Source organism: Rhopalosiphum padi, chromosome 1, assembly GCF_020882245.1.
Source record: "Rhopalosiphum padi isolate XX-2018 chromosome 1, ASM2088224v1, whole genome shotgun sequence".
NCBI classification, from domain to species: Eukaryota; Metazoa; Arthropoda; class Insecta; order Hemiptera; family Aphididae; genus Rhopalosiphum; species Rhopalosiphum padi.
This window is the reverse complement of record NC_083597.1, coordinates 46,279,851-46,306,191: the sequence shown is the minus strand read 5'-3', so window position 1 is coordinate 46,306,191 and position 26,341 is coordinate 46,279,851. Positions and strand designations below refer to the sequence as shown.

Genomic DNA, 26,341 nt, shown 5'->3' with positions numbered 1-26,341 from the left:
AATCCAAACATAGGTTTACAAGTACCACTCTTTGAACCGAATAAATATAGTTCTAAGCATATTAAACATTTTGAAATTGCTTGGTAATTGGTAATGATGTGTCGAAATTCTTTAAACCCAAAACGTTCATAAATTATAGGTAACATTTTGTACTTCTAATATGCAATGTATAAACACAATAAATCCATTAAAAAAATATGAAGCTAATATGATTTACATGCTTATAAATAAAATAATTACAATTAACGTTGAATCATTGTCGATTAAAATATTTAATGGAAATAAATTCAAATTTTCAAACGATTTTACCAATTTTGATATATGAGATTCAATCTAAGAAAATAAATATATTAAAATGTTAATAGTTTACATCCATTCCATTATAATTGATTTACTGACTATTTTGATGTTGACCAATTGATTTTTAGTTTTATTGATTAAGATCATCCCATGATTTGTAAATGTTTCTATACTTATTGAAAGCCAATTATAACGACAAAGGCCTGTATAAAAGTAATCTTCAATATCTTTCAATTTGTGTTTTAATAGTGTAACCTAATAAAAACAATATTTTTAAATAAGTGTATTAGAACTATTTACAATAAATTTAACTAATTTATTAAATTAAAACTTGGAATCATATACATAATATTTAAACAAAGTATTATAAGGGTATAAACTATATAGGTTAACTAAATCAAAATAAATTGAATCAAAATCAATTTTATTAAAAATAAAATAATTCTCTCTTTAAATGTATTTTCAAAGAAAACTTACTTCTAAATTGCTCATAGAAGAAATAAATGTATTATATGTATTAACCACGTTTTTCACTTTCATTATGTCATCCAGTAAACTATTTTTCTTAGCTAATAACATTTGCATTTCTCCAGGTAAAACAATTCCCAAGTTTTCCATCATCTCTGCTTCTTCAATTAGCTCATAAACTTGATCCTATGTTTAATAAATAAACAATTAATAAAGAAATTATTTTTAAAAATGTAGTTTGCTAAGAATATATTTTTTACATTAAAATTAGTTTTAAACATTAGTTTACTATCATATAGTATTTGATTTGATTTTCTAGAACACTTTAACCAATCTTTTAAATCTTCGATCTTAAGTAAATTACTTTCAGAATGACTTTGATCTAGATTAAAATTGAATAAAAATATTAAATAAGTATTTATAATTGAACAATATATATTACATACTAAACATGTCAATTATTCTCTAAAAATGATTAATTATAGGTAATTATTATTATTTTTTTTTATATTATCATTTAGAATTAATAATTTTATATTATAATGAAATAATATTTAATTTAATTAATCAACCTGTATTAGTTTGTGTTCTAATACAAACTAGTATGTTACTATTCATTTGGCATACAGCCAATAATCTTGCTTTATTTGTCCAATCAATTAATTTTAACTGTTCATACGATTTCATTTGATCAACAATACTTTCATACATTTCTACAACCTACAATAATTTAACACAACATCGTCAACATTTATACTTTATAATTTTAAAATACATTATTTTACCTTAAATTTTAAAGGCATATTAAATTCATTAACTGATTGGAAAACAGTTATTGGCTCTTTAATCTTATCGAATAACATTCGTACCCAAAATATAGATCCAGAAATTGGAGGATGGTATCGAGAAATTGGAGGATTATTTTGGTGAGTCTAAATAAATTAATAATTAATACATGTAATGAATCATATTATATAAATAAAACCGTGTACACAATTCTTACCAAAAAACATGTTTCAATTGTTGTTAACTCATTTTCATACTGTCTTAAAATCGATTCATACTTGGTTTTAAGTTGCTCTTTGAAAACAGGTCTTGAGGTAAACTTCTGAAGTTTCTCCAAAATTAAATATGCCTCTTTACACGACCTTAATTTAAAAATAACAATTATAAAAATTATTATTTTTTAAATTTTTTTTTAAGTATGCAGCTTGAATTGTTATTCAATTTATAATTTTTAACTTAATATAATTATATACCAAAATAAGTCATTGAATGATTTAGATACCTTAAATTATTAAAACACCAGTCAATAAAAATTTTGCATTCTTCTTCAACTCTTAATACTTCCAAATTAAATTCTTTTAAGAATAAATTCCAATTTTCTACATTATCTTCGCAAAATAAATCAAAATCAATAGCATCAAAAACTTTGTAAAGCGATTTTACCCTACTTATCATAACATCTAAACCAATCATGTCTTTAATGACTGATCTTAAATCCGAACCCAAAATGTTCAAAAATTGATTAATTGTCTAAAAAAAAAATAACTGTTATTTTAATTTAATAATTATTATATTTACTTAAAGAATTTATTTGTAAAATAATGTTATCTATACACAACTGTAGAAAAAATTTATTTTTGATTTGTTTATAGTGTCAAATGTCAATGCATAAACATGACTGTTAAGTGTTAATTTAAATGTAACAATTACACTAGAAGTGTAAAATAAGTATTAAATACGTTATCATGAATAATTTAAATCACATTTTCGGTTTAAATATCGTCTACGTGCCGAAATACTTACTACTACTATTTCATGAATATCTTTTGCTATACGTTTAATGTATTCTATTTTGTTAAACAGTACACATTTATCAAACTCCCATCGTTGGAATTTAGATTTTTCAATAGATTTTCTAGTTTCTAAGTATTCTGCTGACCAAACATCCAACATTTTAGTGGCATTAAAAGACATTTCTGATATTTCTTTTATATTCTTATTTCTAAAAACATCATTTCATTTACTGATATTTAAGTAATAATTTTAGACTAAAACATTATAAAAATAGCCATTAGGTATATTTTATTATCTAAAATAATAAAAAGTAAATTCCAAAAAATAATGTAAATAAGTGAATAAAAACAACATAATATTTTCCAAAAATGTATGTTTAATATTTATTTAAGAGAAAATAGTAAATACTTACTTGAAAATTAATTTTAAGTCACCTAAATTTCTTCCGACGTTTTCACATAAGCCATTTGAAATTTGCAAAAGCAATCTTAACATATTTACGTCTTTACCAAAATATGGTGATAAAACCCATATAGTTCTTAAATCATCAAACCAAATAGGTATAACTTTAATTATTGTATTAAAATCTGCTGATATAAAATCCTAAAAATTATTAAAATTTGACTAAGAGAGTAAACATTTTTTAACATATTCAAAGTATTAACACAACTATAATCAAATTAAAAAAGATGAGCAGGTGGATATCGCTCTGCTGTATAGTAGAGATGGAAATGAGTAGGTCACTAATCTCTATAATGGATGTGTTAAATAACTTAAATTTGAATGCAATTACAGGTATACGAAAAACGATTCTGAACGGAGATGGTCAGTCTAGGATAATTAGTAGGATATATTATATTATTATCTATATTTAAATTGTAATATATCGTTATTTTACGCGATTTCGTAAAAAATTAAATTTCATACGCTCATAAAATGTTAACGCTGGAGTTTTTTTGAAGTTATTTGAATAAAAAGTTATGGAGAACCTTGTGTTGGGTTTTTTTAACCTTAAATATAAATCACAAGAATTTTATGAATTTTCAACTTCAAAATTCCTTGCAAATTTTCGCGATTTTAACATATGTTGTAAACATTTGAACTATTAATGCTTATAAACAAAAATTGTGATTAACGATTTTTTATTTTTTTTTATTACAATAAGAACAACTTATAATAAACCTTGTATTAAATTTTAAAGATTTTTTGGAAAGCTAAAATTTTTTTATTAGCATTTCAAGAAAAAAAATTTAGAAAAATCGAAAATTTCAATGGTCTATTAATAGTTGAAAATGGTCAAAATATTTTGAAAATTTAATCGTAATTAGATAACGCTAACATAAACATTTGGTGAAAATTTCAAGTATTTACAATGATTCATTTTTGAGTTACAACAAAATCAAAAAATCGATTTTGTCGAAAAGTGGTTATGTGTAAAAATTCCCGTTTTCCGTTACTATTTTAGGGTCTTTCCTGACGCTTTTAAAAACTACTGGAAATTTTTTACTTTTGACCCCCCCCCCATAGTACCAACTAGATTCAATTTAATTTTCAAAAAGGGGCTGAAGTCAAAAATCAAAGCACTATTACTCCAAAACGTGATGACAGACACAAAAATAAAAAAACACATCATTGTAAAATCAATACATCTCCGTTCAGAAAATGAAAAAATATTTTTTTTATCATAATAAATTGTAAATATTGCAAAATGTATTTATCAAGATATAATATATAAAAGACATAGGTATAATTTTGTATCTCTAATAAGTATACCACAAGACAGCTAGATTATATTGCCGATTAGTTTAAATTGATATAAATACCTTATAGTGTTCCATGATAAGTGAAACATATTTTAAATTATCTTTTGCTATGCCACACGAACGAATAAATTGTAATTTAACAATTTTAAATTCATCCCAAATGTTTTTAATTGCTTGTGTACAGTTTGACGTTTTTTCTACTACATCGAGAAACAATTTTGTATCTTCAGATTCAAGTTCATCTATAATCGATCTAACTGATGCTTCACTGTTTTTCCAAAAATTAAACTCTGATTGGATAGTCTCTCGCTCTTGAAACTATTTATTTTAAATAATTATAAAATTGATTGATTATTTATATTTTTAAATAATTTAACTTTGTGGTTTTTCAAAATCAGTCATTAAACAATGAACAAACTATATAAATTCTAAGTAGCTCAATATTTTAAGAAAATTGTGTTCTGTACTGCAATTTTTAATTTAGGTATAATTACAATAATTACCTCAAAAATACTAGAACAAAGATTTTTCATTTTTGAATTCCAATTTTCTAGTATATTAACACATTGAAGAATCATAGCAGGAGTTTTTTCAAGAGCTTCAGCTATTTCTTCTACATTATCCTTGGTAAGACCACTTAAATATTCAGTGGCTTTCAATGATTGTCTTTTTAGCATGTAATCTATTGTCCTAACATATAATTTAATCTATAAAAATCGTGATCTTTAATAACTAATACAAAATATTTATTTCATAAAGAGAATTAATTTCTGTTTTACTTTCATTATAGTTTATGTAATTTGTATGACTTTTTCTTAATTTTTTAAAAGTAAAAATATTAAAAAAATACTATCATCTATACATTACTAGTTACTACTATATTTTAGCAAATTAATATTAATATGTAACATTTATACCACTTTGTTTATGAATTCAAATAATATCTTAAACAAATAGGTACTGAAATTTAAATATTAGATATTAAAACAAAACATATTACACCATACCACTTTAATTTATCTGATAAACATTGCAATTCTATTAAAAAATGATGTTTCAATGGTTCTGATGATGTCAGTTTATTTATATCATACGTTGGTAATGATTCAAGAATAAAAAGTTCGCTTAGTGATATAATTTTTTCTAAGTCAACAGAATCAAGTCTTTTTTCATAATCATCTGGACGCTCTTCGCTAACTAAATATAAGTATACGAATTATTATGATTAGAAAAATTTAGTAACAACACTAATAAGTAATAACCAATAATAATAATTTATTTATGAATTAAATATGACTTACGAATTTCATAATCGTGTTGAGCTTTAATTTCACGAGTTATTCGTACAAATGTGGATGGTATACTTGCTGATGTCAATGTTTTAATAATATTTTTTTCAGTGCGAGTAGTAACACAATCGTGTAAAAATGGATCAATTAAATGTTTTTTTACAGTTGGTATCCAAATATTTTCCAATTCTTTTTCCATAGTTTTAATTAAACACCCAGCTTTATTACCAATTAAAAATTGACTAGGCATATAAAAATCAGCTTCTTCTTCTAAATCGTAAACTGGAATAATTGAGTTTGTATTCTTAACAAAATACAAGTATTTGAGATCAGCATTAAGATTTCCAACCATACATCCAAAATGAACATGCAGTTCTGGTAAAGTAATTATTTTTTCTTGGATCACCTAAATGAAACAATGCATAGGTATAATTATTAATTATTAATACTTATATATAATACTATATATACTGAGTAATTAATTTATCGAATAACACGCATTATTTCACTTTATTAATATTTTTGAAAAAAAATTATATTTTTTATATAATTTAAATTTTTTAGTTTTTTGAATGATAACATATACTTTTAATATTCTGAAGCTGAATATTTTTAATCCAGTAAAATACTGGATACAAAAGATACACGAGAATTAAAAATTGGACTAGCGTTTACTAGTTTTTGAGTTACAGACGTTACAGTTATTTAAAGTTGTGGTAAGCGGAGTAGTAAGCAAAAATGTTGCAAGGTACCCTGTACTTCTCCACTCGTCATACCAACTTTAAATACTTGTAACTCATAAACTACTCCTCTAAATTTTAATATTTTTGTATAAAAATACTGGATTAAACATATTTTACTCCAGAATATGACATAAAAAATGTATGTTGTCATTCAAAAAATAATAAAACTTAAATTATAATGATATAAAATATTAAAACATATAGTTTTATTACAACTAGAAATTATGTATAAAAATATTTTAAAAAACAATAATAGCTTTGGAATATTGATTTTGGTTCGATAAAAGAATCATCACTTAGTATATTATAAATATAAATAACAAAAATTCGATTTCCACTAATCAAGAATATAAATATGTTTGAAGAATAACAATTTTATTTTTTTTATCAAATTAATGAGTTTTAGGAATTTATATCGATGAACAAAGTGCAATAAAAATAATTTATATTATAAATAGGATTTATAAGAACGTGTAATAAGTACTCTAAGTTATTTTTATTTTTTGTACAAGGAATATTAAATATTTTAATATCACCAACAGGCAGCATTTATGTACAATAAGTTTTCTTTTTTTTATCAAAAAGCAATATATATACATATAGGTTTTTTTCATATTAAATTAAATAGCGGGAAATTACAGGATGGGAAGATACTCAGTAGTACCAGTAGTACCACCTGACAGATCAAAAAAGCAGGTCTCTAGGCCAAGACCGTTTTAATCTTCTTTGAGGAATGACAGAAATTACACGAGAAGAAAGTCGATTTATTAATGGATTTTTATGGTGGATTAACTTTGAGTGGAATGAGAGGAAATGAAATTTAATCAATTGAGATAGTGTTGAAATTTTTAGATCGTTATGAAGATTGGCATTTTTTTTATGTACTATAGAACTGATAAAATTGACGAAGGCATCTGGGCATATGGACTGAAAAGATTGGTTAGTTCTAAGGTTTGATGGTTTGGCCGCCAAACATACTTACTTTTACTCTTTTAAATAGTTTTTCGGAATATTTTTTTATCCCATCTTCGTCAGCCATTTGTATAGCTAAACATTAAACATAAAATTAATAATTTAAGCAATTAAAAACTATTAATGTTTCCACGAATACCTATTTTTAATTTTTGCTAAAGTTTATCTTTTATTATGCAATATATGTCTACTGTTATATATATTATTTATATAGTAGCAAATTGAACAATAAACAAACTTAATAATATTCCAATTCTAATTTACTTTATAAAAACTCGATCAATAATATTTACGAATTACAAAAACGCATTCTCATGATCATACAGTATACATTTTTATGCGAAGACAGTAACCATTTATTTGGTCAGCGATATAATAATTTGAACTATTTTAAGAAATACAAAAGTAGGTACCAGTATCTGGGCTGGAATAACCATCTCTAGACTTTCCGTCATCTGATTCATTGTCAGTATCTGAGGCTGGCGAGTCACCGCTGGTTAATGTGTCTTCTCTGTGAACGTATTTTTTCTTTTTCTTCTTATCTTGATGGTGCTTTTTCTTTTTTTTTTTACTATCAGACTCTCTCAATGATTGAATTTCAAGCTCAGATACTATAAAATATTAATAAAAATAAGATAACCTAACAGTTTTCAATAATCAATATAAATAGCATATTGAGATTTATCGTTTATAACGGTGACAGTATAACACAAAAATTAATTATTTACACGATATTTAAAAAAAAAGTTAAAATACAGGAGGATGACGAAACATTATTTTGACAATTTAAATATTTCACTTATAAACACTTATCCCTAAATTCCCTTAATAAACCAAATTCAAATATAAATTGTACCTATATATACTAAATTAGTATTTATTACTTATTGTATAAGAAAACTTCGAAATTTTGTTTGTGTTGAATATATCAAACTATTAAAGTCTTGCTATAATTTTTTTTTAAATACCATATGTATATGTGTATGTGTATTACAATTAATTTACAATCACCAATAATTAGTATTTAAACAAAACCAATCGTAATATTTCAAATTAAATACTTACGTTCTTCTTCAACTTCAATTTCCTCTTTGATGACTTTTTTTACCGTAGTTATGTAGATGTAAAATATATTTGTATTCATATTTCTGTTGACTGTCGAAGATTCAAGGTACTGGGTAAATTGCTGTCTTAACAATCCTTCATCTTTATTTAGAGTGTCTCCAAATAGTTTAATTGTCTCTTTTTCAGATCCAATTTCAAAAACATTATTTATGCATTTTACAAACCACAATAATCTAAAATCCATTGTTCCAAAATATATTTTTTAAAACTACTGCAGTTATATTCACAAATTAATTCATTTCAATATGAGATATTAGTGTAAGAAATACACTAGGACTCCATTTTAAATTTAATTTGTCATTATCTTAATTGTGCTTAAATTACATTCCACGATAATTTTAATTTCATAAATAACAATATTTTAAATAGTTTTATAATTTTTCATTAAAATATATTCATAAGTAATTCATTACCAGAAACTACGAACATATGCTATTTAAAGAAAACATTTTAACTTAAGTCGACATAAAAAAAATATGTTAATAGGTACTTTAGTATAACACAGTGTAAATACAGACTCTTGTATACACTAATGCACTTGTACTTATTTACTATTATTTAAATAAACTATCAACAAAAATAAATCGATATTTTGTAGTAGACAATAGGTACAGTCATTGCTGTATACATACATTATCGTCTGTCACGGATAAACAACAATTTAAATAACCTGGCAACAAAACGAAGGAAATATTGGTCCGTAACTACAACAGGTCGACTGCTCTAAACTCTAGCTCTAGTGAAGTATAAGTTATTTTTTTCATAACATTTTATAGTGAATAATAGACTTAATGTTACTAATATAAATAAATAATAACGTCATACCTATTGATCAGTTCAGAAATTCAATATGTGCAATTTATAAGAATCTTTTTATAGACCTACTACTTGTAAATCTATATAATATGTAAAAATGATTTGATGAAAACCTGTTTAAATTGTACCTTTTTTTTCCTTGTGGTACGCCTCATCGAGGTGAACCGTTTGCACAATACTTACTCCCATGTGACATCATTTATTGAACAAAATTCAAACTACATAACAGAATTAATATTTACAAATACATATATATATATATAACAATAGCCATTGTCATGACTGCCGTGATTGCCTGAAATTGTACCTATATAACTATATAATTTAATAATACATGTTAGTTATACTTACCTAAATAAAAAAAGTTATAAACGAATAGTCAATGAGTAAAATCACGGGGGCAAAGGTAGGCAAGTTCCCCCTCTCCAAATTGATTTTGCCCTTTCATTTCCCCCCTAAAATTTAATGTTAAAAATATGAAAGTTAATAAAGAAATTGTAAATCATTATTAATATATAAAATAGTAGTAATTAATTTAAAGAGTTTTTAGACTTATAAGTATTAAATTATACTATTTTAAGTTTGACTGTTATATTCAAATTAAATATACTTTTTTTGTACATTTAGAAATAAAAATACTCAATAATAAAGTTAATTCTAATTGCACCGAATCGCCATTTATATGGATTGAATGTTACATTATTTAATAGTTGGTAATGAAGGTGAGTTTGCACAAAATATTCTTGATAACAAAAAAATGTTTGCGTTTAATTGAAACAGCTATTAAAAACGCTAGATATATGGGAAAAATCAAAATTGGAATGGAGGTTACTGCTTCTGAGTTTTACGTGTAAAGCAATTTATTTTGTTTAAATTTTTATATAATAACTTTAATTATGTATAATATGATTTATTATATGAATTCCAATAACTTTAATAATAATTGCAGTGATGGAAAGTACGATTTGGATTTCAAAAATAAGTCGGACAGTAAAGACAAAAGACAAATAATCTCAACTGAAGCTTTAACAAACTTTACAAAGAAATCATTAAAGAATTTCCAATAGTATCAATTATTGAAGATCCATTTGATAAAGATCATTGGGAAGCATGGACTAATTTTACTGCATCCACTGACATTCAGGTATATTTATCATTAATAACATTATTTTAATATTATATCATTCTTAGTTTCTGAATAAATGTATTTCTATCTGTATTTAAATATTAAAAATAACTATGATATAACTTGATTTTTGTTTAGTAAAAAATTTGGCAACGCCGCACCCAATTTCACGTGCAACCATATACCTAAAAAGGTAAAACGCGCGCAATCGTACTCCGCCGCTAAAACCGTTGTAGCGTAAAGGACCGTCAGATATTATTTTTATATCAATAAAATCACGAATATCCAAAAATTTAACACTTAAGTCAGCTAAAAATCACTTTTTTAAAAAAAACTCGTATCTATGCAAGTTTTTGCGGTGAATGATTTGTTTTTGAACTCCGAAACTTTACACGTATCGTTAGATGAGTTACAGATACATTTTGCGCGCGAAAAAACCGAAATAACGAAAAACGATAAATATAATAAGAATCTACTGTATAATAATAATACATTATGTGTATAATATTACTCGGCTTGTCTGGCAGATTGTACAGATAATTTTAATAAATTTAATATTTATACATAAAGCAACACAATGATGATGATAATATATATAATGTCTAATTAAAGTATTTCAACATACTATCTGCAACTGATTTAACGCTACCTGAATGGATATTTCTAGTGGAAAGTCTTTTGAATAAGAATATTATATAATAATGATTTGTTTGAAGGTTTAAATCGTTTAAAGTTTGATAAGTATTTGAAAAATAACTATTAGTATCAAATGTAAACCATAATTCAGGAAATTACAACTTATTGCGATTTGCATTTTTGCAGACAGCAGCCAATAATAGGTGGATAAATAATACGGTAAACGAACACTTTGTACTATCTATTGTTTGAGTTGCATACCGCGGTCACTTTGTAAAATTACAATAAATTGGTAGAAATCGACCGCGGTCACTTTGTACAATATGAATAAACCTGAAAATATATTTTACAAGATAAGATTAAATTAAATTACTCAAAACTTTAGATCGTGAATCGTGATTGCAATCAGTATAAGACATGGGTTTGGTGATGACACAGTAGAACTATAGTAGAGCATAACATTTACACTCTGAAATACGAGTACACTATGAACCAAAACTAAACAACTATAAACTAAATTTTAAATTATTAAATATGGTTATGATTATACTATTTTAAGAATAAATAAATCAAATATTCGTTGAAAGTGTTTGAAAGTAACTTGTACAGGTAAAGTTACTACAAACCCCTATGGACCGGTGAATTATAAGTTATAATAAATCACAAATTATTCTATAATATAACACAAGAAATTAGAATATTAAATTATTAAATTAATATACATATATAGATACTTGTGTAAAATGTAATATTTATAATATCATTGATTATAGAATTATTCTATAATCAATGATAATATGTTACAATCGTTGAATATACATATAGATGTTTATAATATAATGTATATTAGTTCATGATATAGATTAATATTAATCGGTTAGTGTTGATCGAGTAATGAGTGTATATTTGTACACTCAAAAGTCAAAACCTTGTATCGTTTTGGTGCGTAAAATTCATAGCCGCCCGACGATGCACCATTCGTTTTGGTGTTCGCAATGCTTTTCCATCACCAATATTATACTGATCGTTTGTGCGTAGGCCGGGTTTTTTTATCGGTAACACATCAGTTCCGTTGTCAATACGGCCATGTATATGCACTTTTTCCGGACGACGCCTAAATCATGCGTCATAACAGTGCAAACTCGGACAGGTCACCTTGTAATTGTGTCGTATTAGATATGTCCGTTGTGCATATTATTATTAGCATATGAATGTGCTTAAACGTGATGTAATATTATATATGTAGTATTATTGTCAATCAGTGGCCGATATAATAATGTGCTTGTAACCCGTCTTGTCGTCTTGGTTATCGGTACAAGCCATCGACATTTGACCGTTTTGTTTTCAGTGGTTACGACCCGCGGCCTTTAATTCGTTTTTATGCTACCGAGCGCGGGCGGATGCGGTCGTTGGTGTTCACGATGTATGAGAGAGATGAGTGAGCCGTCTCGTGCCGACAGTAGACAATATAAAATCACCACGCATGTAGTCGTCGATATGAGTCCACACTGCTACCGCTTGTATGTTGTCGAAACCCATTCGAATAGGCGTGAAAAAAGTACAACGTATCACGAATATTGTCGTATTTGCATAAACGCGTGTGTATAAAATTATGATTTAACGGTCGGTCACTCCATTGTAAGGTATAGTTGTTGATATGAACTCGATCTCGATATACATTTCCTTTAGTGGTGTTCTCACGGGAAATGCGGGTTGAGGGGTTCATATCCGTTCCAGTTTGGACTCGTTTTTAGATCACAATCCTCCCTACAATAAGCCTACTGGTCTATGAAAAGTCTAACAGCAAAAAACGACCAGGGGCCGCGGCCAGCCGTAATATAAAATAAAAATTTCGAATATTTCGTGTTTTTTTGCGCGCAAACCGTTTCGGCAACCCGTCTCACGATGCGTGTAATGTTTCCTAGTCGGCAAATAAACCCTTCACCGCGAAAACCTGCATACGAGTTTTTTTTTTTAAGTGGTCTTAGCGTACTTAGGAACTTAATATTTGGATTTTCCACATTTTTTTTTATATAGAGACAGAGTCCAACAGTCGCTCATGTGCACGGTAACACGTTTTTAGAGGCATGCGAGTACGCTTCCATCTTAAAAATACGTAAATAATGTTTTTTAGGTGAAAAACGACAAAAAACGACCAAGGAACGCGCCGGGGCATAAGTTAACTACGTGCGTTATCCGGCCACTCAAAGACTCTGGCGGCATGTTGATTAGCTGTAAAATCGCGGTTAATGACGCCACTCGACAATAGCACCATATTATATTATAGTAAGGCGTTAGTGGCATGTTACGACGGCGGCGGAAATTTTTCACAGGTCAGCGTTGCGGTGGTTAACGGCAATCCCAATTAAATTGCCGTCCGGCGAGACAAGCTCCTGTTGGTTGATATGTATAATGCGTGTATAATACAGCATTCCGAGCGCATGCCGATGCCAATGCAAATTAATGGTGCACCGTTTAGTCCGTGACACGATGTCAGTGACGTAATTTTATGTCACTACAATATTTCGATATAATATAATAAATAAATATATATCGTCCTCACTGCCACAGTTAGGATATATATAATAAACGTGGATGATGTTCAGTACCGTCATGCCACCGCAACTAGACGTCGTCACTGCAACACTCAAAAGCATGTTGACCATTATTGGTTGTGAGTACCCGTAATCCCATATCACACGATATTTGATTTATTTTTATTTTTTTACTTAATACCATTTGCGATTTCGATCTGCTTCTTTATCGGTCGCCGTATTATCTGCGTCCCCGGTTGCGTTCGGCCATTCGTCAGCGGTATACATCGTATACCGGCCCGTTTTTATATATTATTATGACGTGCGTCCGAGTGTGCCACCACTTCATGGCACCTACTCGGTGTTAAACGCTTCAGTATTTTTATCAATGTTGTCCGGCTTGTTCGCCGGTTGTTCCATCGCCGCACGCCAACTTCTCTACCGTTTGTCGTTACCTATATGTACGCGCGATACAGTCTCGCTCTTACTATACCGTTGTTTATGACGTTTCGTGACCATCATAAGCAGTCGGTCGCATTGTGTTTCGTAACGATTAATTGTCGAGCTCTCGCCGTTAATCAGTAACAATAGCCATAACTGCTATTGGTGTCGTTGCGGCAGCATCGTCGTCCACTCCGGTCCCGCTCGCCACCGGGCCATGCGATTGTATACGGCGGGTGTCGTTCGGCTGGCCGCCATGCAGAGTGGGTGTAACGCGTCCATAATCGAACGGCACCGGCAATCGTGAACTCGTCACACGACGGGGTGCCGAAGAACGTGCGTTGGTGATTTATCGCCAAACTCCGTAGTGCCTCCTCTTTTTCGTACACCCGATCCCACATCGCTACAGTCGTCCTGTCTTCTCACTGACGTCTTCTCCTGAGTACCACAATTGTACGTACGTCGTCGGTTCGTCAACTACTGTATCGTCGACAGCGACCTATTGCGTCTTTGTATGATTCCACGCTGTTTACGCCGTTATCGAAAAATACCATAGGTACTCATTTACTCATTTTTTACAGTTTGTAAAAATTAAGTTAACTTATTACCCCGGGCTTAGGTACTTCTAAACAATCAATAATTAATGAAAGTGTTTTATATATAGTGATTTACTCAATAACGAGTAGGTAATTAATTTACTAATGTACAGCAAAACGTTAGCCACTTGTCTATCTTTTTTGGATTTCAAAATCTGTAGGTTAGACTGCAGTCTCCAGTTTATAGTACTATAGGTATTAAGTATAACTACTTAAATGTATTTTATTTTTATTTTTAACTTCTTGAAATACATTGTCCTGTACTGTCCGTTTATTTAATAAAAAATAGTAAGTACCTAGCTAAATTGAATTATAATTTTCAAAATATTTAAAAACATTTTGAGCTATTTATAAAGATTGAATTCCCTATATTTTTTTTTTTTTTTTTGTAGAAATGGCGTCAATAAAAGAATTAAATATAATAATTTCTTTCCAAATGTCTATAAAAAATAATTGTCTTTATATATTTTTTAAATTTTATGTTTTCAGTATAAACTTATTATGAGGAATCATTTTTAAATTTTACAAACTTAGATAAAAAAAAAAAGTTATATCTTAACACAAAATACTTTGCAGATCTTTTATTACATTTTTAAAAATTTTTATCACCGAGAAATAATTCTTTATTTAGAAAAAAATCTAAAAACATTGAAAATGACTAATGTCTATAAATAATTCCAAAACAGTCGAGAATCGAGATATTTTGAAAAATTGATCGTAAATAAAAAATTATAATACAAACTAATACAAATACGAAATTTGGTATAATTTCAAGTATCTACGACTATTTGTTCTTGAGTTACAAAAAAAAAAATAATAAATAATAAAATCGGGTTTTAAATTAAATTAATTTATATTGAATTAAATTACCTAAAAATGTCAATTTTTCTTTATTTTTTTTTGTTTTTGTTTTTCCTGATAATAAAAAAGTACTGGAAAATTTTAATTTTAACCTATCTAAAGTACAAACTGGGTCCAATTTTTATACAAAACTACTCTAAAATGTAATACTTATCGAGTATACATAAATTATGTGAAAAAAACATATCATTGTATAATGAATACAATCGTCGCTTCTTTCGAAATCTGAAAATATAAAAAAATATTTTATTTATCTAATAGAGTGATTTAATGTGAAAATTAAATAATGACAAAAAAAAAATCGTAAATAGTTTTTAGTATGCCGTGAAATTTTGTAAAGAGCACAGCAGTGTGCTGTGTTTAAAAATGTTTGAAAATACCTCTGGTATATACTTTTATAGTACATACCAATAACATAGAACACTACAGGTTTACAGAAATATACCTATTTTGCCTATACTCTTCGCCGGGTAACACTTAATGCATGTGCGAACAACATCAACGACATAGTATCTACCTTATATTTTGTATTATTAGTACTTACAAAGATTTTATGCTTGGGCTGTAACGCTTGTATCGTAGGTAGTAACTAGTAGGTAAATTTTACAATCATATTATATATTATAAATAACATAATTATGTTCAAAAATATAATAATAAACTTTAATAATATAAATTAGTTATTATTAAGAATTATTCATATTTTTCTTCAATAATTCAACCTGTAAAATATATAATAGGAATTTTCATATTTTTTGGAAAATATATTAAATATATTTAGCTATAAATCATTATAAGTTGTGTAGCATAAAAATTAAGCAATTATGTTTATACAAACATTTCATAAATATATTTAAATGGAGTATTATATGCAATAAATATTATTAAATTTAAAATTTCGTTATCGCTATATTAATACTATGCCTAGGGCATAACTATAAAAATAAATTAACTTTATTATATTAATTTTATTCTTAAAAATGTAGGTAATACCACTGATTATAAATACTAATAAATAATAATACTTTTTTGTAATACATAATATTAATAATAAATAATACATTTTTAGACTATTACTCTAACTTATTTTTTAATGTTATTGTTTTTTCTAAATTATTTTAGTTTTTAAAGACTCAAACATAATATCCTAGTCTTAAATTTATATAGTCTAACTAGCAGAGATGGCCAACATGAATAGGTTCGAGGGTCACATGGATAAATACAATGATACCAAGAACCAAAATGTAAAAATGTTTATAGATACATTTAATATAATTTGATAGTTTTTAATAAATGTATAACTAAAAAAATTAAATTAATAATAATAATATGAAAAGATAAGACAACCAAGTTTATTTTAAGTTATCTTTCCATTAGTATATAGGTCGTTTACCTTCGCTAACGGTTGCCAAGCTATATACATTTGTAATCGGATCAAGACTTTTGAAATACCTCGTATAATAAATTAATTTTAATTTTATAGATAAGATATGAGCCACATGGCCCACATGTGACTAGCGAGCTGCAAGTTGGCCACCTCTGCTATAAAGGATATATAAATATCATACCATACAGCATAAATATAAATCTAGATACAAAAATTAAGAAAAATGAAAAAGAAAGTCAACATAACTGCAGTAAATTAGTAGAAATATATTTAGTGTAATGATATTATTTTATCATATACTTTTATACATATTATATAGTTATAGAAAAAGTAATAAATAAATAATAAAACATATTGACATGATTTAAATCATACTCTGATAGAAATTTAAAATTTGTTATGAAATCTAATTTTGATAGTGTGAAAAATGATCTCACTAAATAATTAACATATACTTAACTTAAACCCATATCATTTTTATTTATTTTATGCTTAATTAATCCTCAAATCTGTTTTCCCATTAAACATCTTTTCACTTTTGCTAATCTTCATAAGTAAGGCGTAAGCAGTAACCACCAATCACCATTATATCAGTGCTTTCATTTATTAATTAATGTGATTCTGTTACTTTTATTTAGCATGTTTATTCTTTCTTCATTTTATATTCTGAGCTAGTGACATCCAAACCATATTTCAAATGTAACAGATGTTACACATTATTCAAAGCAGGTACGTATACAGGAGGGTCATCCACCCTGAAAAAACATTTGTAATATTGATTATTATAAATTTTTTCATGAACTCCACTAAATTTTCTTTAACCCTGCATCAGCCAAAAATGGAAAATTATATAACATTAATATTAATTTTTATTTAGTAATTATGAAATATCATAATCTCATTTTATCATTATTCATTCAAAATGAATATATTGATTTTATAATGATTTGTTTTTTTTATGTCTAAAAGTATACCTACTATATTGTCTATATTGTGTAGTTGATCTCATACATCAATTTTCAACTTCGAGGTTCCTGATAAAAAATTGGACCTAGATAATCTAGGCTAGATTATATTGTTTTTAAAGAAGTAAACATTACAAATTCTTAGTGTTTTTCAAAATAATCAAAAAATCAAATCGTTAACCAAAACAGGAATTTTTACAAAAAACAAATTTGTTCTTATAGATATATAAAAACATTTGAGATATGCATACACAATTTATTTTCATAAGCATTTAAAATTCAAATATTGTCAAAATCAAACAAGTTTGCAAATTGTTTTATAGTTGAAAATTGAATACAAGTGCAATTTTTAAAACTAAGGCTTGAAAATTTAACTTCAAGTTTTTTATAATCAATCTTATACAGTCTTACTAAAACCAAAAGAGATATAACATCTTTTTTTTTTATAGGCATTTTAATTTCAGATTTAGATAAAATTACATACTTAAGTAGTTTAAGTTGATTATTCAGTTAAGATTCAAAACTATTATCCATGAGAACTTAAAATTGTTATGCATAATATTATATTTTATACATACAATGGCATTTTCAAGTGCAACATTTTGGGCAAAAAAATATTCTACCAACTATATTAATATTACCATTGATTATAAATAGTACTATTTATTATACTATAATATTTCATTTGAATTCTGATATAGCATTTCCGTAACAGTGATTCACTGTACCTACTGTAAAGCAAAGTGATATCTACTTATATGTAAATGAAATGTACTAACTTTCATTAATAAGCTTAAGTATTCATTCATTATTAAAATAAATAGTTTTCTTAATGAAATTTTAATATTATTAAAAGAAAAATTTTCATTTATTTTAACAGTATAAAATGTGAGTATATTGATTAAAAAATAGTATATACAACACAATTTTTATTATCAAGAAATTAGGATTTCAAAAAATGAAAATTGCATTGACAAAAACATATTATATATTTATAATATCATCACATAAACATAATTACAATGTAAAATTAAATATCCATTAATTTAAACATTATTAATGTTTTTGTTGATTTAGAAAAAGTAAAAATTACAAATATACATTTAAATTGTTAATATTATAAATATATAAATATAATACAGTGATTTATAACTTCAATTGATTTTTACTGCAGGCGATATAGCTATTAGCTCTAGATTGTTCTTAACTAATAAGCCTGTCGACATTGAAAAATTCAAATATAACTGATAAGTGAAAGTAAAAGTACACTTGAAAAGACTACCCTTTCAGATAATCATTTAATACCAAACAAACAGTTATGGTTTCATAAATTACTCTACAACTCATCTACTATTATCATACTCCCAATCCCAAAAAGCCAACACACATACTAAATAACAAATGGAATTTCTAGATTTCCTCATTGTGTAGTTCATATCTTGTGATATAAATTAATTAATCAAATTAACTTATTGTTATGTTAGGTATTGTAATTAGAATAATAAAAAAAGAATTATTTCTCAACTTAATTAATAAATAATTTATAAATTCATGGAAAACTAAGATAATCACTGTAAAATAAATCTCAATGGAATAAATTAATATTAATGATATAAAATAATAATACATTTTAATAAATTAGTAATCCATAGTAGTTTAATAATTATATGAGTGTTTACAACCAAAAATATAACCTTAAAAATTATTTTAAAGTGCAATAATACATAACAAAAATTTTCTAATTATATTTATAAGTATATGGACTCATCTGCAGCATATTTCATATACTTACAAAGTATTAGCCTACTTATAAATTAAAACAAAATAACCTTTCATATATATTTATATGATTAAATAGTTAACAATAACAATATTTTTCTTCCGATACTGAATGATCATCATTGCATCGAACAACATTGGCATCTTCGAGCTTTTCCCATAAGCTTGGTGTATTTATTATCTATTTTCAAAATAATTATATTTAGTTAATTAAATAAATGCATATTTAAAGATGAGCAATATGAAATATGATCTTAGATGACTTACATAGTTACATTATGTAGAAACTAAAAACTTTATAGTTAATATGCATTATGTAGACCAATAATTCAATAGAAAATTATTTTAAAGATACAATATGTTGCCATATGCAATAAAAATAAATAAAAATATAAAGAAATATAAGTTTTTTTTTGCTAAAATTTTATGTTATTTAATTTGTTTATGTTAATGAAATATTGCTGTACAAGAACAAGAGACCAATAATTCTTAGTACTTCATAAATAATTAACTTACTTTTCTAACTAATTCTTCAAAAGCCATATACACTCCTTCTTTTGTTTTAGCACTAGTTTCAATAAATAATGTTTGATGACGACGAGCAAAAGCAATTCCTTCTTCTCGCGTGACTTGTCTTTCCTTTAATTAAAAATTAATTTTAATAATATTATTAATATGTTAAATAAATTTCTCGAATTTATTTAGATTGAGTAAACAAACACAAGAACACAACTCATTAAATTTAAAAAAATAAATATTCTGTATTTCTGTCATCATTTGATTAATAAAATATGAGCTTATATTCAAATATACATATTGTATTTTATACACATATACTTGCCCGATCAATTTTGTTACCAACAACCATTTTAATAATATTGGTTTTGGTAGAGTATCTATTAAGTTCATTAATCCATGTTTCTAAGCATGTAAATGAATCGCGGTTTGAAACATCATAAACAAGTACTGCACCTTGACCATCGCGGTAATAATTTGGAGTCAGAGTACGAAATCTTTCTTGTCCAGCTGTATCCTAAAAAATCATTTTAAATGAATCTATTTGCTCTTATAGTTAATTATTTGATAACATACCCATAAGGCTAGCTTAATATTATTATTATCAACAGTTATTTTTCTCATTTTAAAATCTACACCAATAGTAACTGCATTATCCTCATTAAATGTGTCATCTGTAAATCTGCATAACAAACTTAAAACAAATACAGATACATTAAATTAACATTATGTTAAACTTAAATATAAAAAAAAAAAATTAATTGGAAGTATTAAACTAAATAAATAAAATAAATTCATAATTAGTAGATGGACAAAATGCATAATAATTAGAAAAAATTATGGGAAGAATTGTAAAAATTATTTATGAACAAAACTAAAATAGTATTAATTATGTTAAAATATATCTTAAAATATTCTACATGGAATAAATAAAATGTAAAAATAAGTAGTAGAAGGTATAAATGGAAGATTTTTATAGTATATTATGTTACAGTAGCACAAACAATTTTTTTTATTACATAGTAATTTATTCATGAATGTTTACAATCTGTTTATAATGGAAAATAAAACAAAAAAAGTAAGAATGGCATTGTCAATAAAATAATTAAACTTAAGTTGAAAATTGCATAGCCGTGATTGAATTGACATAACTAACATGAAGTATCTGGACAGATTCTGATTTTTTAGTGAAATCTTAGTAAATGGCAGCAATTTCATCTATTGTTTTTATATCTTTGATAAATTTCAAACAAACTATAGAACTTTAGAGAATATATAAAAGAATATAGACTAAACATTTTGTAAAATTATTAAATTTTTTTATTTTTATTTTTTTTTTCAAAAAAATTGGAATTTTTATTTTTTGGTAGTAAATATTTGTAAATATTAATCCTAGATATTTGATTTGGTGTTCATATCAGATGAGCGATTAATTTAATGTGAATATTGAGTAGTACAAACACAATTATTTGCTTAAACAAATGCCAATAAAAAATTTGTTATAGAATACAATAGTTTGGTACATTTAAAATTCCTGATTCGCTAAAATTACATAAGTTAAATTATAGAAGTGTGTAAGCATAATATACTGTATTTTTTAACACTTTATTTTTTTGGACTGTATACTTACTACTTAGTAAGTTTTATTTAGTTAATATAAAATAGTAGTTAAAAAAATATCCCCTTTCCGGGGAAAAATCCCCATTATAAAGAAAAATTAAATTAGTATGCTTACAGTACTATACTCCGGTCCAAAAAAAATACACCATGCGGCAACCAGTTTTCGTCGTCTGGCGGCGTACATCTCCCACATAATGACATAGGTAGTGACCGGTGGAAGGGGAAAAAGTATGCATAACTGGTGTATTCTCTTTTGGAACGGAATAAACATAAGAAGTATACTAATAAGTATAATATAACATATCTTTTACAATAAATTACCATTGTAAAAAGATTATACAAGTTTATTATCTCAAATTGTTTATCTAGTACCTTTATAGCAAAAACACTAATAACTTACATATAAGTTATAACAATATATAGTGATAATAACTACTACCTATCATTATATCTAAACATTTATTATTTACCTTATATAGGTATAATATTATTAATTTTTACTAAAGTAGTATAAAAATTTATGATTTTAAAACTAGGAATATTGTTTCTGTAATTTATATCAAATATAACTTACCATGATTTTCCTACTCCGCTTTGACCAATTAATAAAATTTTTAATGTTGTTAAAACTGATGGATCCATTAAAATTGTTTTATCTGTTTGTATTTATAACCTGTAATTAATCAAATTAATAGATTTATTTATAATTTAATAATTATATTAATTTATATCCTATGTAATGGGTCCTATGTAATTATAATATTTCATATCAAAAAGTTAAAAATATAATATAGAATCCTTCAATTAATTAACATATCAGTTAATATTAATAACTTATTAATAAATTGTATTATGAGATACATCACAGAAGTGACCAAGTTATACTTGAAAAGTATAGTTTTGGAATGTAATTATCAGCATGATGGGAATCTAAAATAAAATAGCCACGTTATAAAAATTACAGTTCATAAATATAATGATTTATATTAGTTAATAGATACTAATAAAAAACAAAAAACAACAACAAAAAAATACATCTAGAAATATACAATGGCTAAACCTCTAAATTGTATGATTTTAAAATAAATAATAAAGCAAAAATTACCTTGATGATTTCATAAATACCAAATTTAATTTGGTAATTACTCCACACTTGAGAGATGTTTTTGATTTTAATAACCGTAAACAGAACTAAATCTAATATTGAGCATTAATAGGTAGGTACTATATAGTATAATAATTTATAATGATATTGCGTATTACGGAAATAATATACTAATCAGCAATAATCAGTAATAACATATAATTTTTTGTTTACACCGAAATGAAGAATATATTTACAAATTACAAATAAGACTAGTCAATTAATAACACATTAACATATTAATAACACTCGATAATTGATAGATATTCTACTTATTACTCGGTACTTACACTATTTAGGCATAATATTAACAGCATATTTATAATAGTCTATAATATATCATACATCATTGTTTTATGTTTCGATAGATAACACACGGATCTTTATATCTTATTGTGGTTCATGATAAAAACAGATATACTAGACAGTTGTGACGTCACGTTATCAATTGATAGAACCTTAGTTCACAGCACAGCAGACCATCAAAAGTACAAGTGCAACCATTGTTCTGTGGGTACAACCAAGGTGGATACTTGGGTAGTTGGGTATTTAACTTTCAAACTTTATAGAAAAAAAGATTAAAATTGGATTGCGAGAGTAGAGCATTTTGTACTACAGAATACAGATTTACTAGTCTTCACCAGTAGATAATATAAATTATTTATTAAACATGACTACATGAGATATTTCCATCCATCATGCCACCCAGGCATAGATAATAATTATCTATGCACCCACGGGTGAACGGTCACATAGATCCCTCGACAGCTAGATCCCGGTGACTAACTGACGCAAGAGGATCCAATTGACGCGAGATTAAAATAATCATAAGGATTTTACAAATTAATTAATTTTGTAATTAGTATTATTAATTTTTAATTATCAATGTATTTAAATGCTTTTACGTTATTACGTCGTAGTAACACTAGTATAACAGTTGTTATCTAGCATAAACCATATAATTTTTGTTTAATAGACAATTAAAAAATATTTTCTATTATAACCTAATGTTTTAATAATACACGCATAAATTATTTCATAAATAAAGCTTTCATAATGTTAGGTTTTGTTTAAACATCTAATAAAAAATTAAAATTTAGTAACTGAAGTTACTGAACATTTCAATTCTCAGTTAAAATAGCCATAACTCATGTCTGGTCACCATCTTATGTTTTTTTTATATTAATCAGAATAGTACCTATATAACTATTAGTACAACTATATAACTATAATAGCTACTATTATATTATTATTATTGCTTAAAAGTTTTAACTTTATTCATATTCTCACTCCCAGTCTCAGAGGTCAGTCGTAAGTCCAGTGGCGCCGATCTATATATTTCATGTTAGGGGAAAAAAATGCTGGTGTTAGACCCACCTACTAAAAAAATGTTTAGTTAGTTACGTTCGAATGGAACTATATTATTTCTAACTATATACATACAAGATAGGTACTGCATAACAAACTATTTTTGATTATCGCCCACCCACCCATAAATATTTCTGGGGAATTTTCTCCAGTTCATACCCGTGTTCGGCACTACTGTTAGTACGTTTACCAAATTTGAATATTGACAAAACTGTATATTTTAACGAAAAATAACGATTATATAGGTATAATTATCTATTTTGTTTTAAGTTATAACAAAAATATTATTTAAGGACACCAATTCGTGTATTATTATTAACACTAACAGAGAAGTATTCAAAATATTATGTAGATTAGTTTTAAGCTGTTTATGCCATAAATTTATTAACACCTGCAGTGGCGGCTCGTCAGGGGTCTTTGAGATGGCGAACTCACCACAAAAAAAGGTAGTAAAGCAAAAAAAAAGTTCGAAGAAAATTGTAGTACCTATAATTTAATATTTCTGTCTATTTGGAAAATAATTATGATGGTTTTCGATATTAATATTGATTATTGATAATATTATAATATTTTTACATTAATAATGAGAAGACGGATGTCATTCAATAATAATACGGGCGAAAAATATCGATAACAACAACTAATTACTAATTTATGCGATGCCAATGGCAGAAACTTTGAAAGAGTCTAGTCTCAATGTCCTGAACAACGTCTATACAATCTACCCCGCCCTCCGCCTTGCATATAAAATTTGTATAAGTACACAATTAAGTCTCTCGAACGGCAGACTCCTGAATAAATTTAAATGTCTGGCTAATAATAATATTACAACATAATAATACAGACAATACAGTATATAATCTATGGATATGTATCTATCATATTCATCTATCATCTATGGTAATCATCAATCTTCGCTATTCGTCGGAGACGATTGACGGTTGTAATAATTTTAACGGAGAAAAAAATTGACGTACAAATCGTTAAACCGTACTTTAATATATATAATATTTTACACGCATATGCCGTTCTGTTCAGCTTATTTTTATGAAATATCTCAATATCTTCAATTTGAAACGCGGTAAAGACGGATGAGGAAAGGTGTTCCAGGGTCGACGATATGGTTACTGAACATTAAATAAGACACAACTAAGTTTCACAAAAAAAAAATCGACGTTTACGTGAGTTTCATTTTCTATACTTTTAGAGCTTTAATTTACTTTTTTAGAAATAAAATAAATTATTGCACCGGACCATCTGCTACCCGCCGGGTGACATACGTATGCATATTTATTTATTCCCGAACGCGCGATGTATAAAATACGTGAGACCGAAAATACATAATCGTCATATTACTATATTAGTATATTACCAGACTCATTTTATATAATAATTTATATTTATATTAATTGTATAAATAGCATTTTTCATTTTTAACTGGCCGAGTACTTGACTAATATAAGTTTTTTTTATCCCTAACATTTTTTTTAAATTGTCTGAATTTTGAATTTTTATGACATTATTAGATATTCATTTCATATTTCTGTGAAAACTATTTCTGCTCAACCGATTTTTGTTTTTTTTGTAGTAATTTATGTTGCATTTATTATATATATATTAATGTCGCAAATTATCTGAACATATTAACATTAGAACCTATATAAATAGTATGAGTAGGTATGTATTATTCCTAAACAGGACGGTACCGAAACGGGAATGATATAGTCACATGTGTATAATATAACGAATATAATGTGAATAACTACTTGTATTTAGAAATAAATTTTATTGATTTTGTAAGTCCTTCTTTATTATACGTAGATCATAATCTATTAACTATTTAGTATGTAATATCAATTGAATGATTCAACTTTTAAATATTTTTAAAATTATTAATCATTTAGTACAGCCAACCCGTAAACTGCTGTATAGCTACTATAGTAGGTGACTACATACTACATGTAGACTAGGTTAAGTATGTCTCTATAACGAATTTGTACAATTTGAATTCAATTTTCAATGTATAATGCATTAATACATTGTGTACAATGTAAAATTATGCTGGTCGAAGATGGTCTTATTTGTTGGTGAG

The 26,341-nt window shown here is 26.3% G+C and overlaps 3 protein-coding genes and 1 pseudogene across 5 annotated transcripts; 1 reads left to right on the top strand and 3 right to left on the bottom strand.

Moving 5' to 3' along the window:
• Window positions 1–762: 762 nt before the first annotated feature.
• Window positions 763–1,479, bottom strand: LOC132918070 (uncharacterized). Its single transcript, XM_060979144.1, has 3 exons — window positions 1,341–1,479; window positions 1,029–1,150; window positions 763–954 (listed from the first exon to the last, which is right to left on the bottom strand). Exons 1-3 carry the CDS (start codon window positions 1,477–1,479, stop codon window positions 763–765), a joined length of 453 nt encoding a protein of 150 aa, XP_060835127.1.
• A 33-nt stretch (window positions 1,480–1,512) lies between these two features.
• LOC132925899 (uncharacterized) lies at window positions 1,513–8,774 on the bottom strand. The gene is made up of 13 exons (XM_060990257.1): window positions 8,401–8,774; window positions 7,749–7,946; window positions 7,346–7,410; window positions 5,633–6,026; window positions 5,339–5,528; window positions 4,835–5,021; window positions 4,392–4,649; window positions 2,981–3,171; window positions 2,578–2,776; window positions 2,057–2,304; window positions 1,772–1,916; window positions 1,587–1,700; window positions 1,513–1,524 (listed from the first exon to the last, which is right to left on the bottom strand). Exons 1-13 carry the CDS (start codon window positions 8,642–8,644, stop codon window positions 1,513–1,515), a joined length of 2,445 nt encoding a protein of 814 aa, XP_060846240.1. The 5' UTR covers window positions 8,645–8,774.
• Window positions 8,775–9,967: 1,193 nt separating this feature from the next.
• LOC132925889 (enolase-like) lies at window positions 9,968–13,307 on the top strand (annotated as a pseudogene).
• A 5,485-nt stretch (window positions 13,308–18,792) lies between these two features.
• Window positions 18,793–23,190, bottom strand: LOC132917657 (ras-related protein Rab-18-B-like). 3 transcript variants are annotated; one of them, XM_060978496.1, is made up of 6 exons: window positions 23,172–23,190; window positions 22,312–22,410; window positions 20,694–20,811; window positions 20,443–20,634; window positions 20,118–20,240; window positions 18,793–19,782 (listed from the first exon to the last, which is right to left on the bottom strand). In XM_060978496.1, exons 2-6 carry the CDS (start codon window positions 22,377–22,379, stop codon window positions 19,681–19,683), a joined length of 603 nt encoding a protein of 200 aa, XP_060834479.1. In that variant the 5' UTR covers window positions 22,380–22,410; window positions 23,172–23,190; the 3' UTR covers window positions 18,793–19,680. The 3 variants fall into 3 exon arrangements, with proteins under 3 accessions (XP_060834479.1, XP_060834478.1, XP_060834477.1); XM_060978495.1 differs by lacking the exon at window positions 23,172–23,190 and adding an exon at window positions 22,843–23,162; XM_060978494.1 differs by lacking the exons at window positions 22,312–22,410; window positions 23,172–23,190 and adding an exon at window positions 21,853–22,032.
• Window positions 23,191–26,341: the final 3,151 nt, after the last annotated feature.

Coding starts and splice junctions, on each gene's coding strand:
- LOC132918070 (XM_060979144.1), bottom strand. CDS start 1,479: ATGTATGAAAGTATTGTTGATCAAATGAAATCGTATGAACAGTTAAAA. Junction 1,151..1,340: donor TAGAACACAAACTAATACAG/GTTGATTAATTA, acceptor ATTTTAATCTAG/ATCAAAGTCATTCTGAAAGT. Junction 955..1,028: donor TGTTTAAAACTAATTTTAAT/GTAAAAAATATA, acceptor TATTAAACATAG/GATCAAGTTTATGAGCTAAT.
- LOC132925899 (XM_060990257.1), bottom strand. CDS start 8,644: ATGGATTTTAGATTATTGTGGTTTGTAAAATGCATAAATAATGTTTTT. Junction 4,650..4,834: donor TTTGTTCTAGTATTTTTGAG/GTAATTATTGTA, acceptor TAAAATAAATAG/TTTCAAGAGCGAGAGACTAT. Junction 1,701..1,771: donor CAATTGAAACATGTTTTTTG/GTAAGAATTGTG, acceptor TAATTTATTTAG/ACTCACCAAAATAATCCTCC.
- LOC132917657 (XM_060978494.1), bottom strand. CDS start 21,938: ATGTCATTATGTGGGAGATGTACGCCGCCAGACGACGAAAACTGGTTG. Junction 20,812..21,852: donor TTGGACCGGAGTATAGTACT/GTAAGCATACTA, acceptor ATTTGTTTTAAG/TTTGTTATGCAGATTTACAG. Junction 20,635..20,693: donor ATATTAAGCTAGCCTTATGG/GTATGTTATCAA, acceptor ATGATTTTTTAG/GATACAGCTGGACAAGAAAG.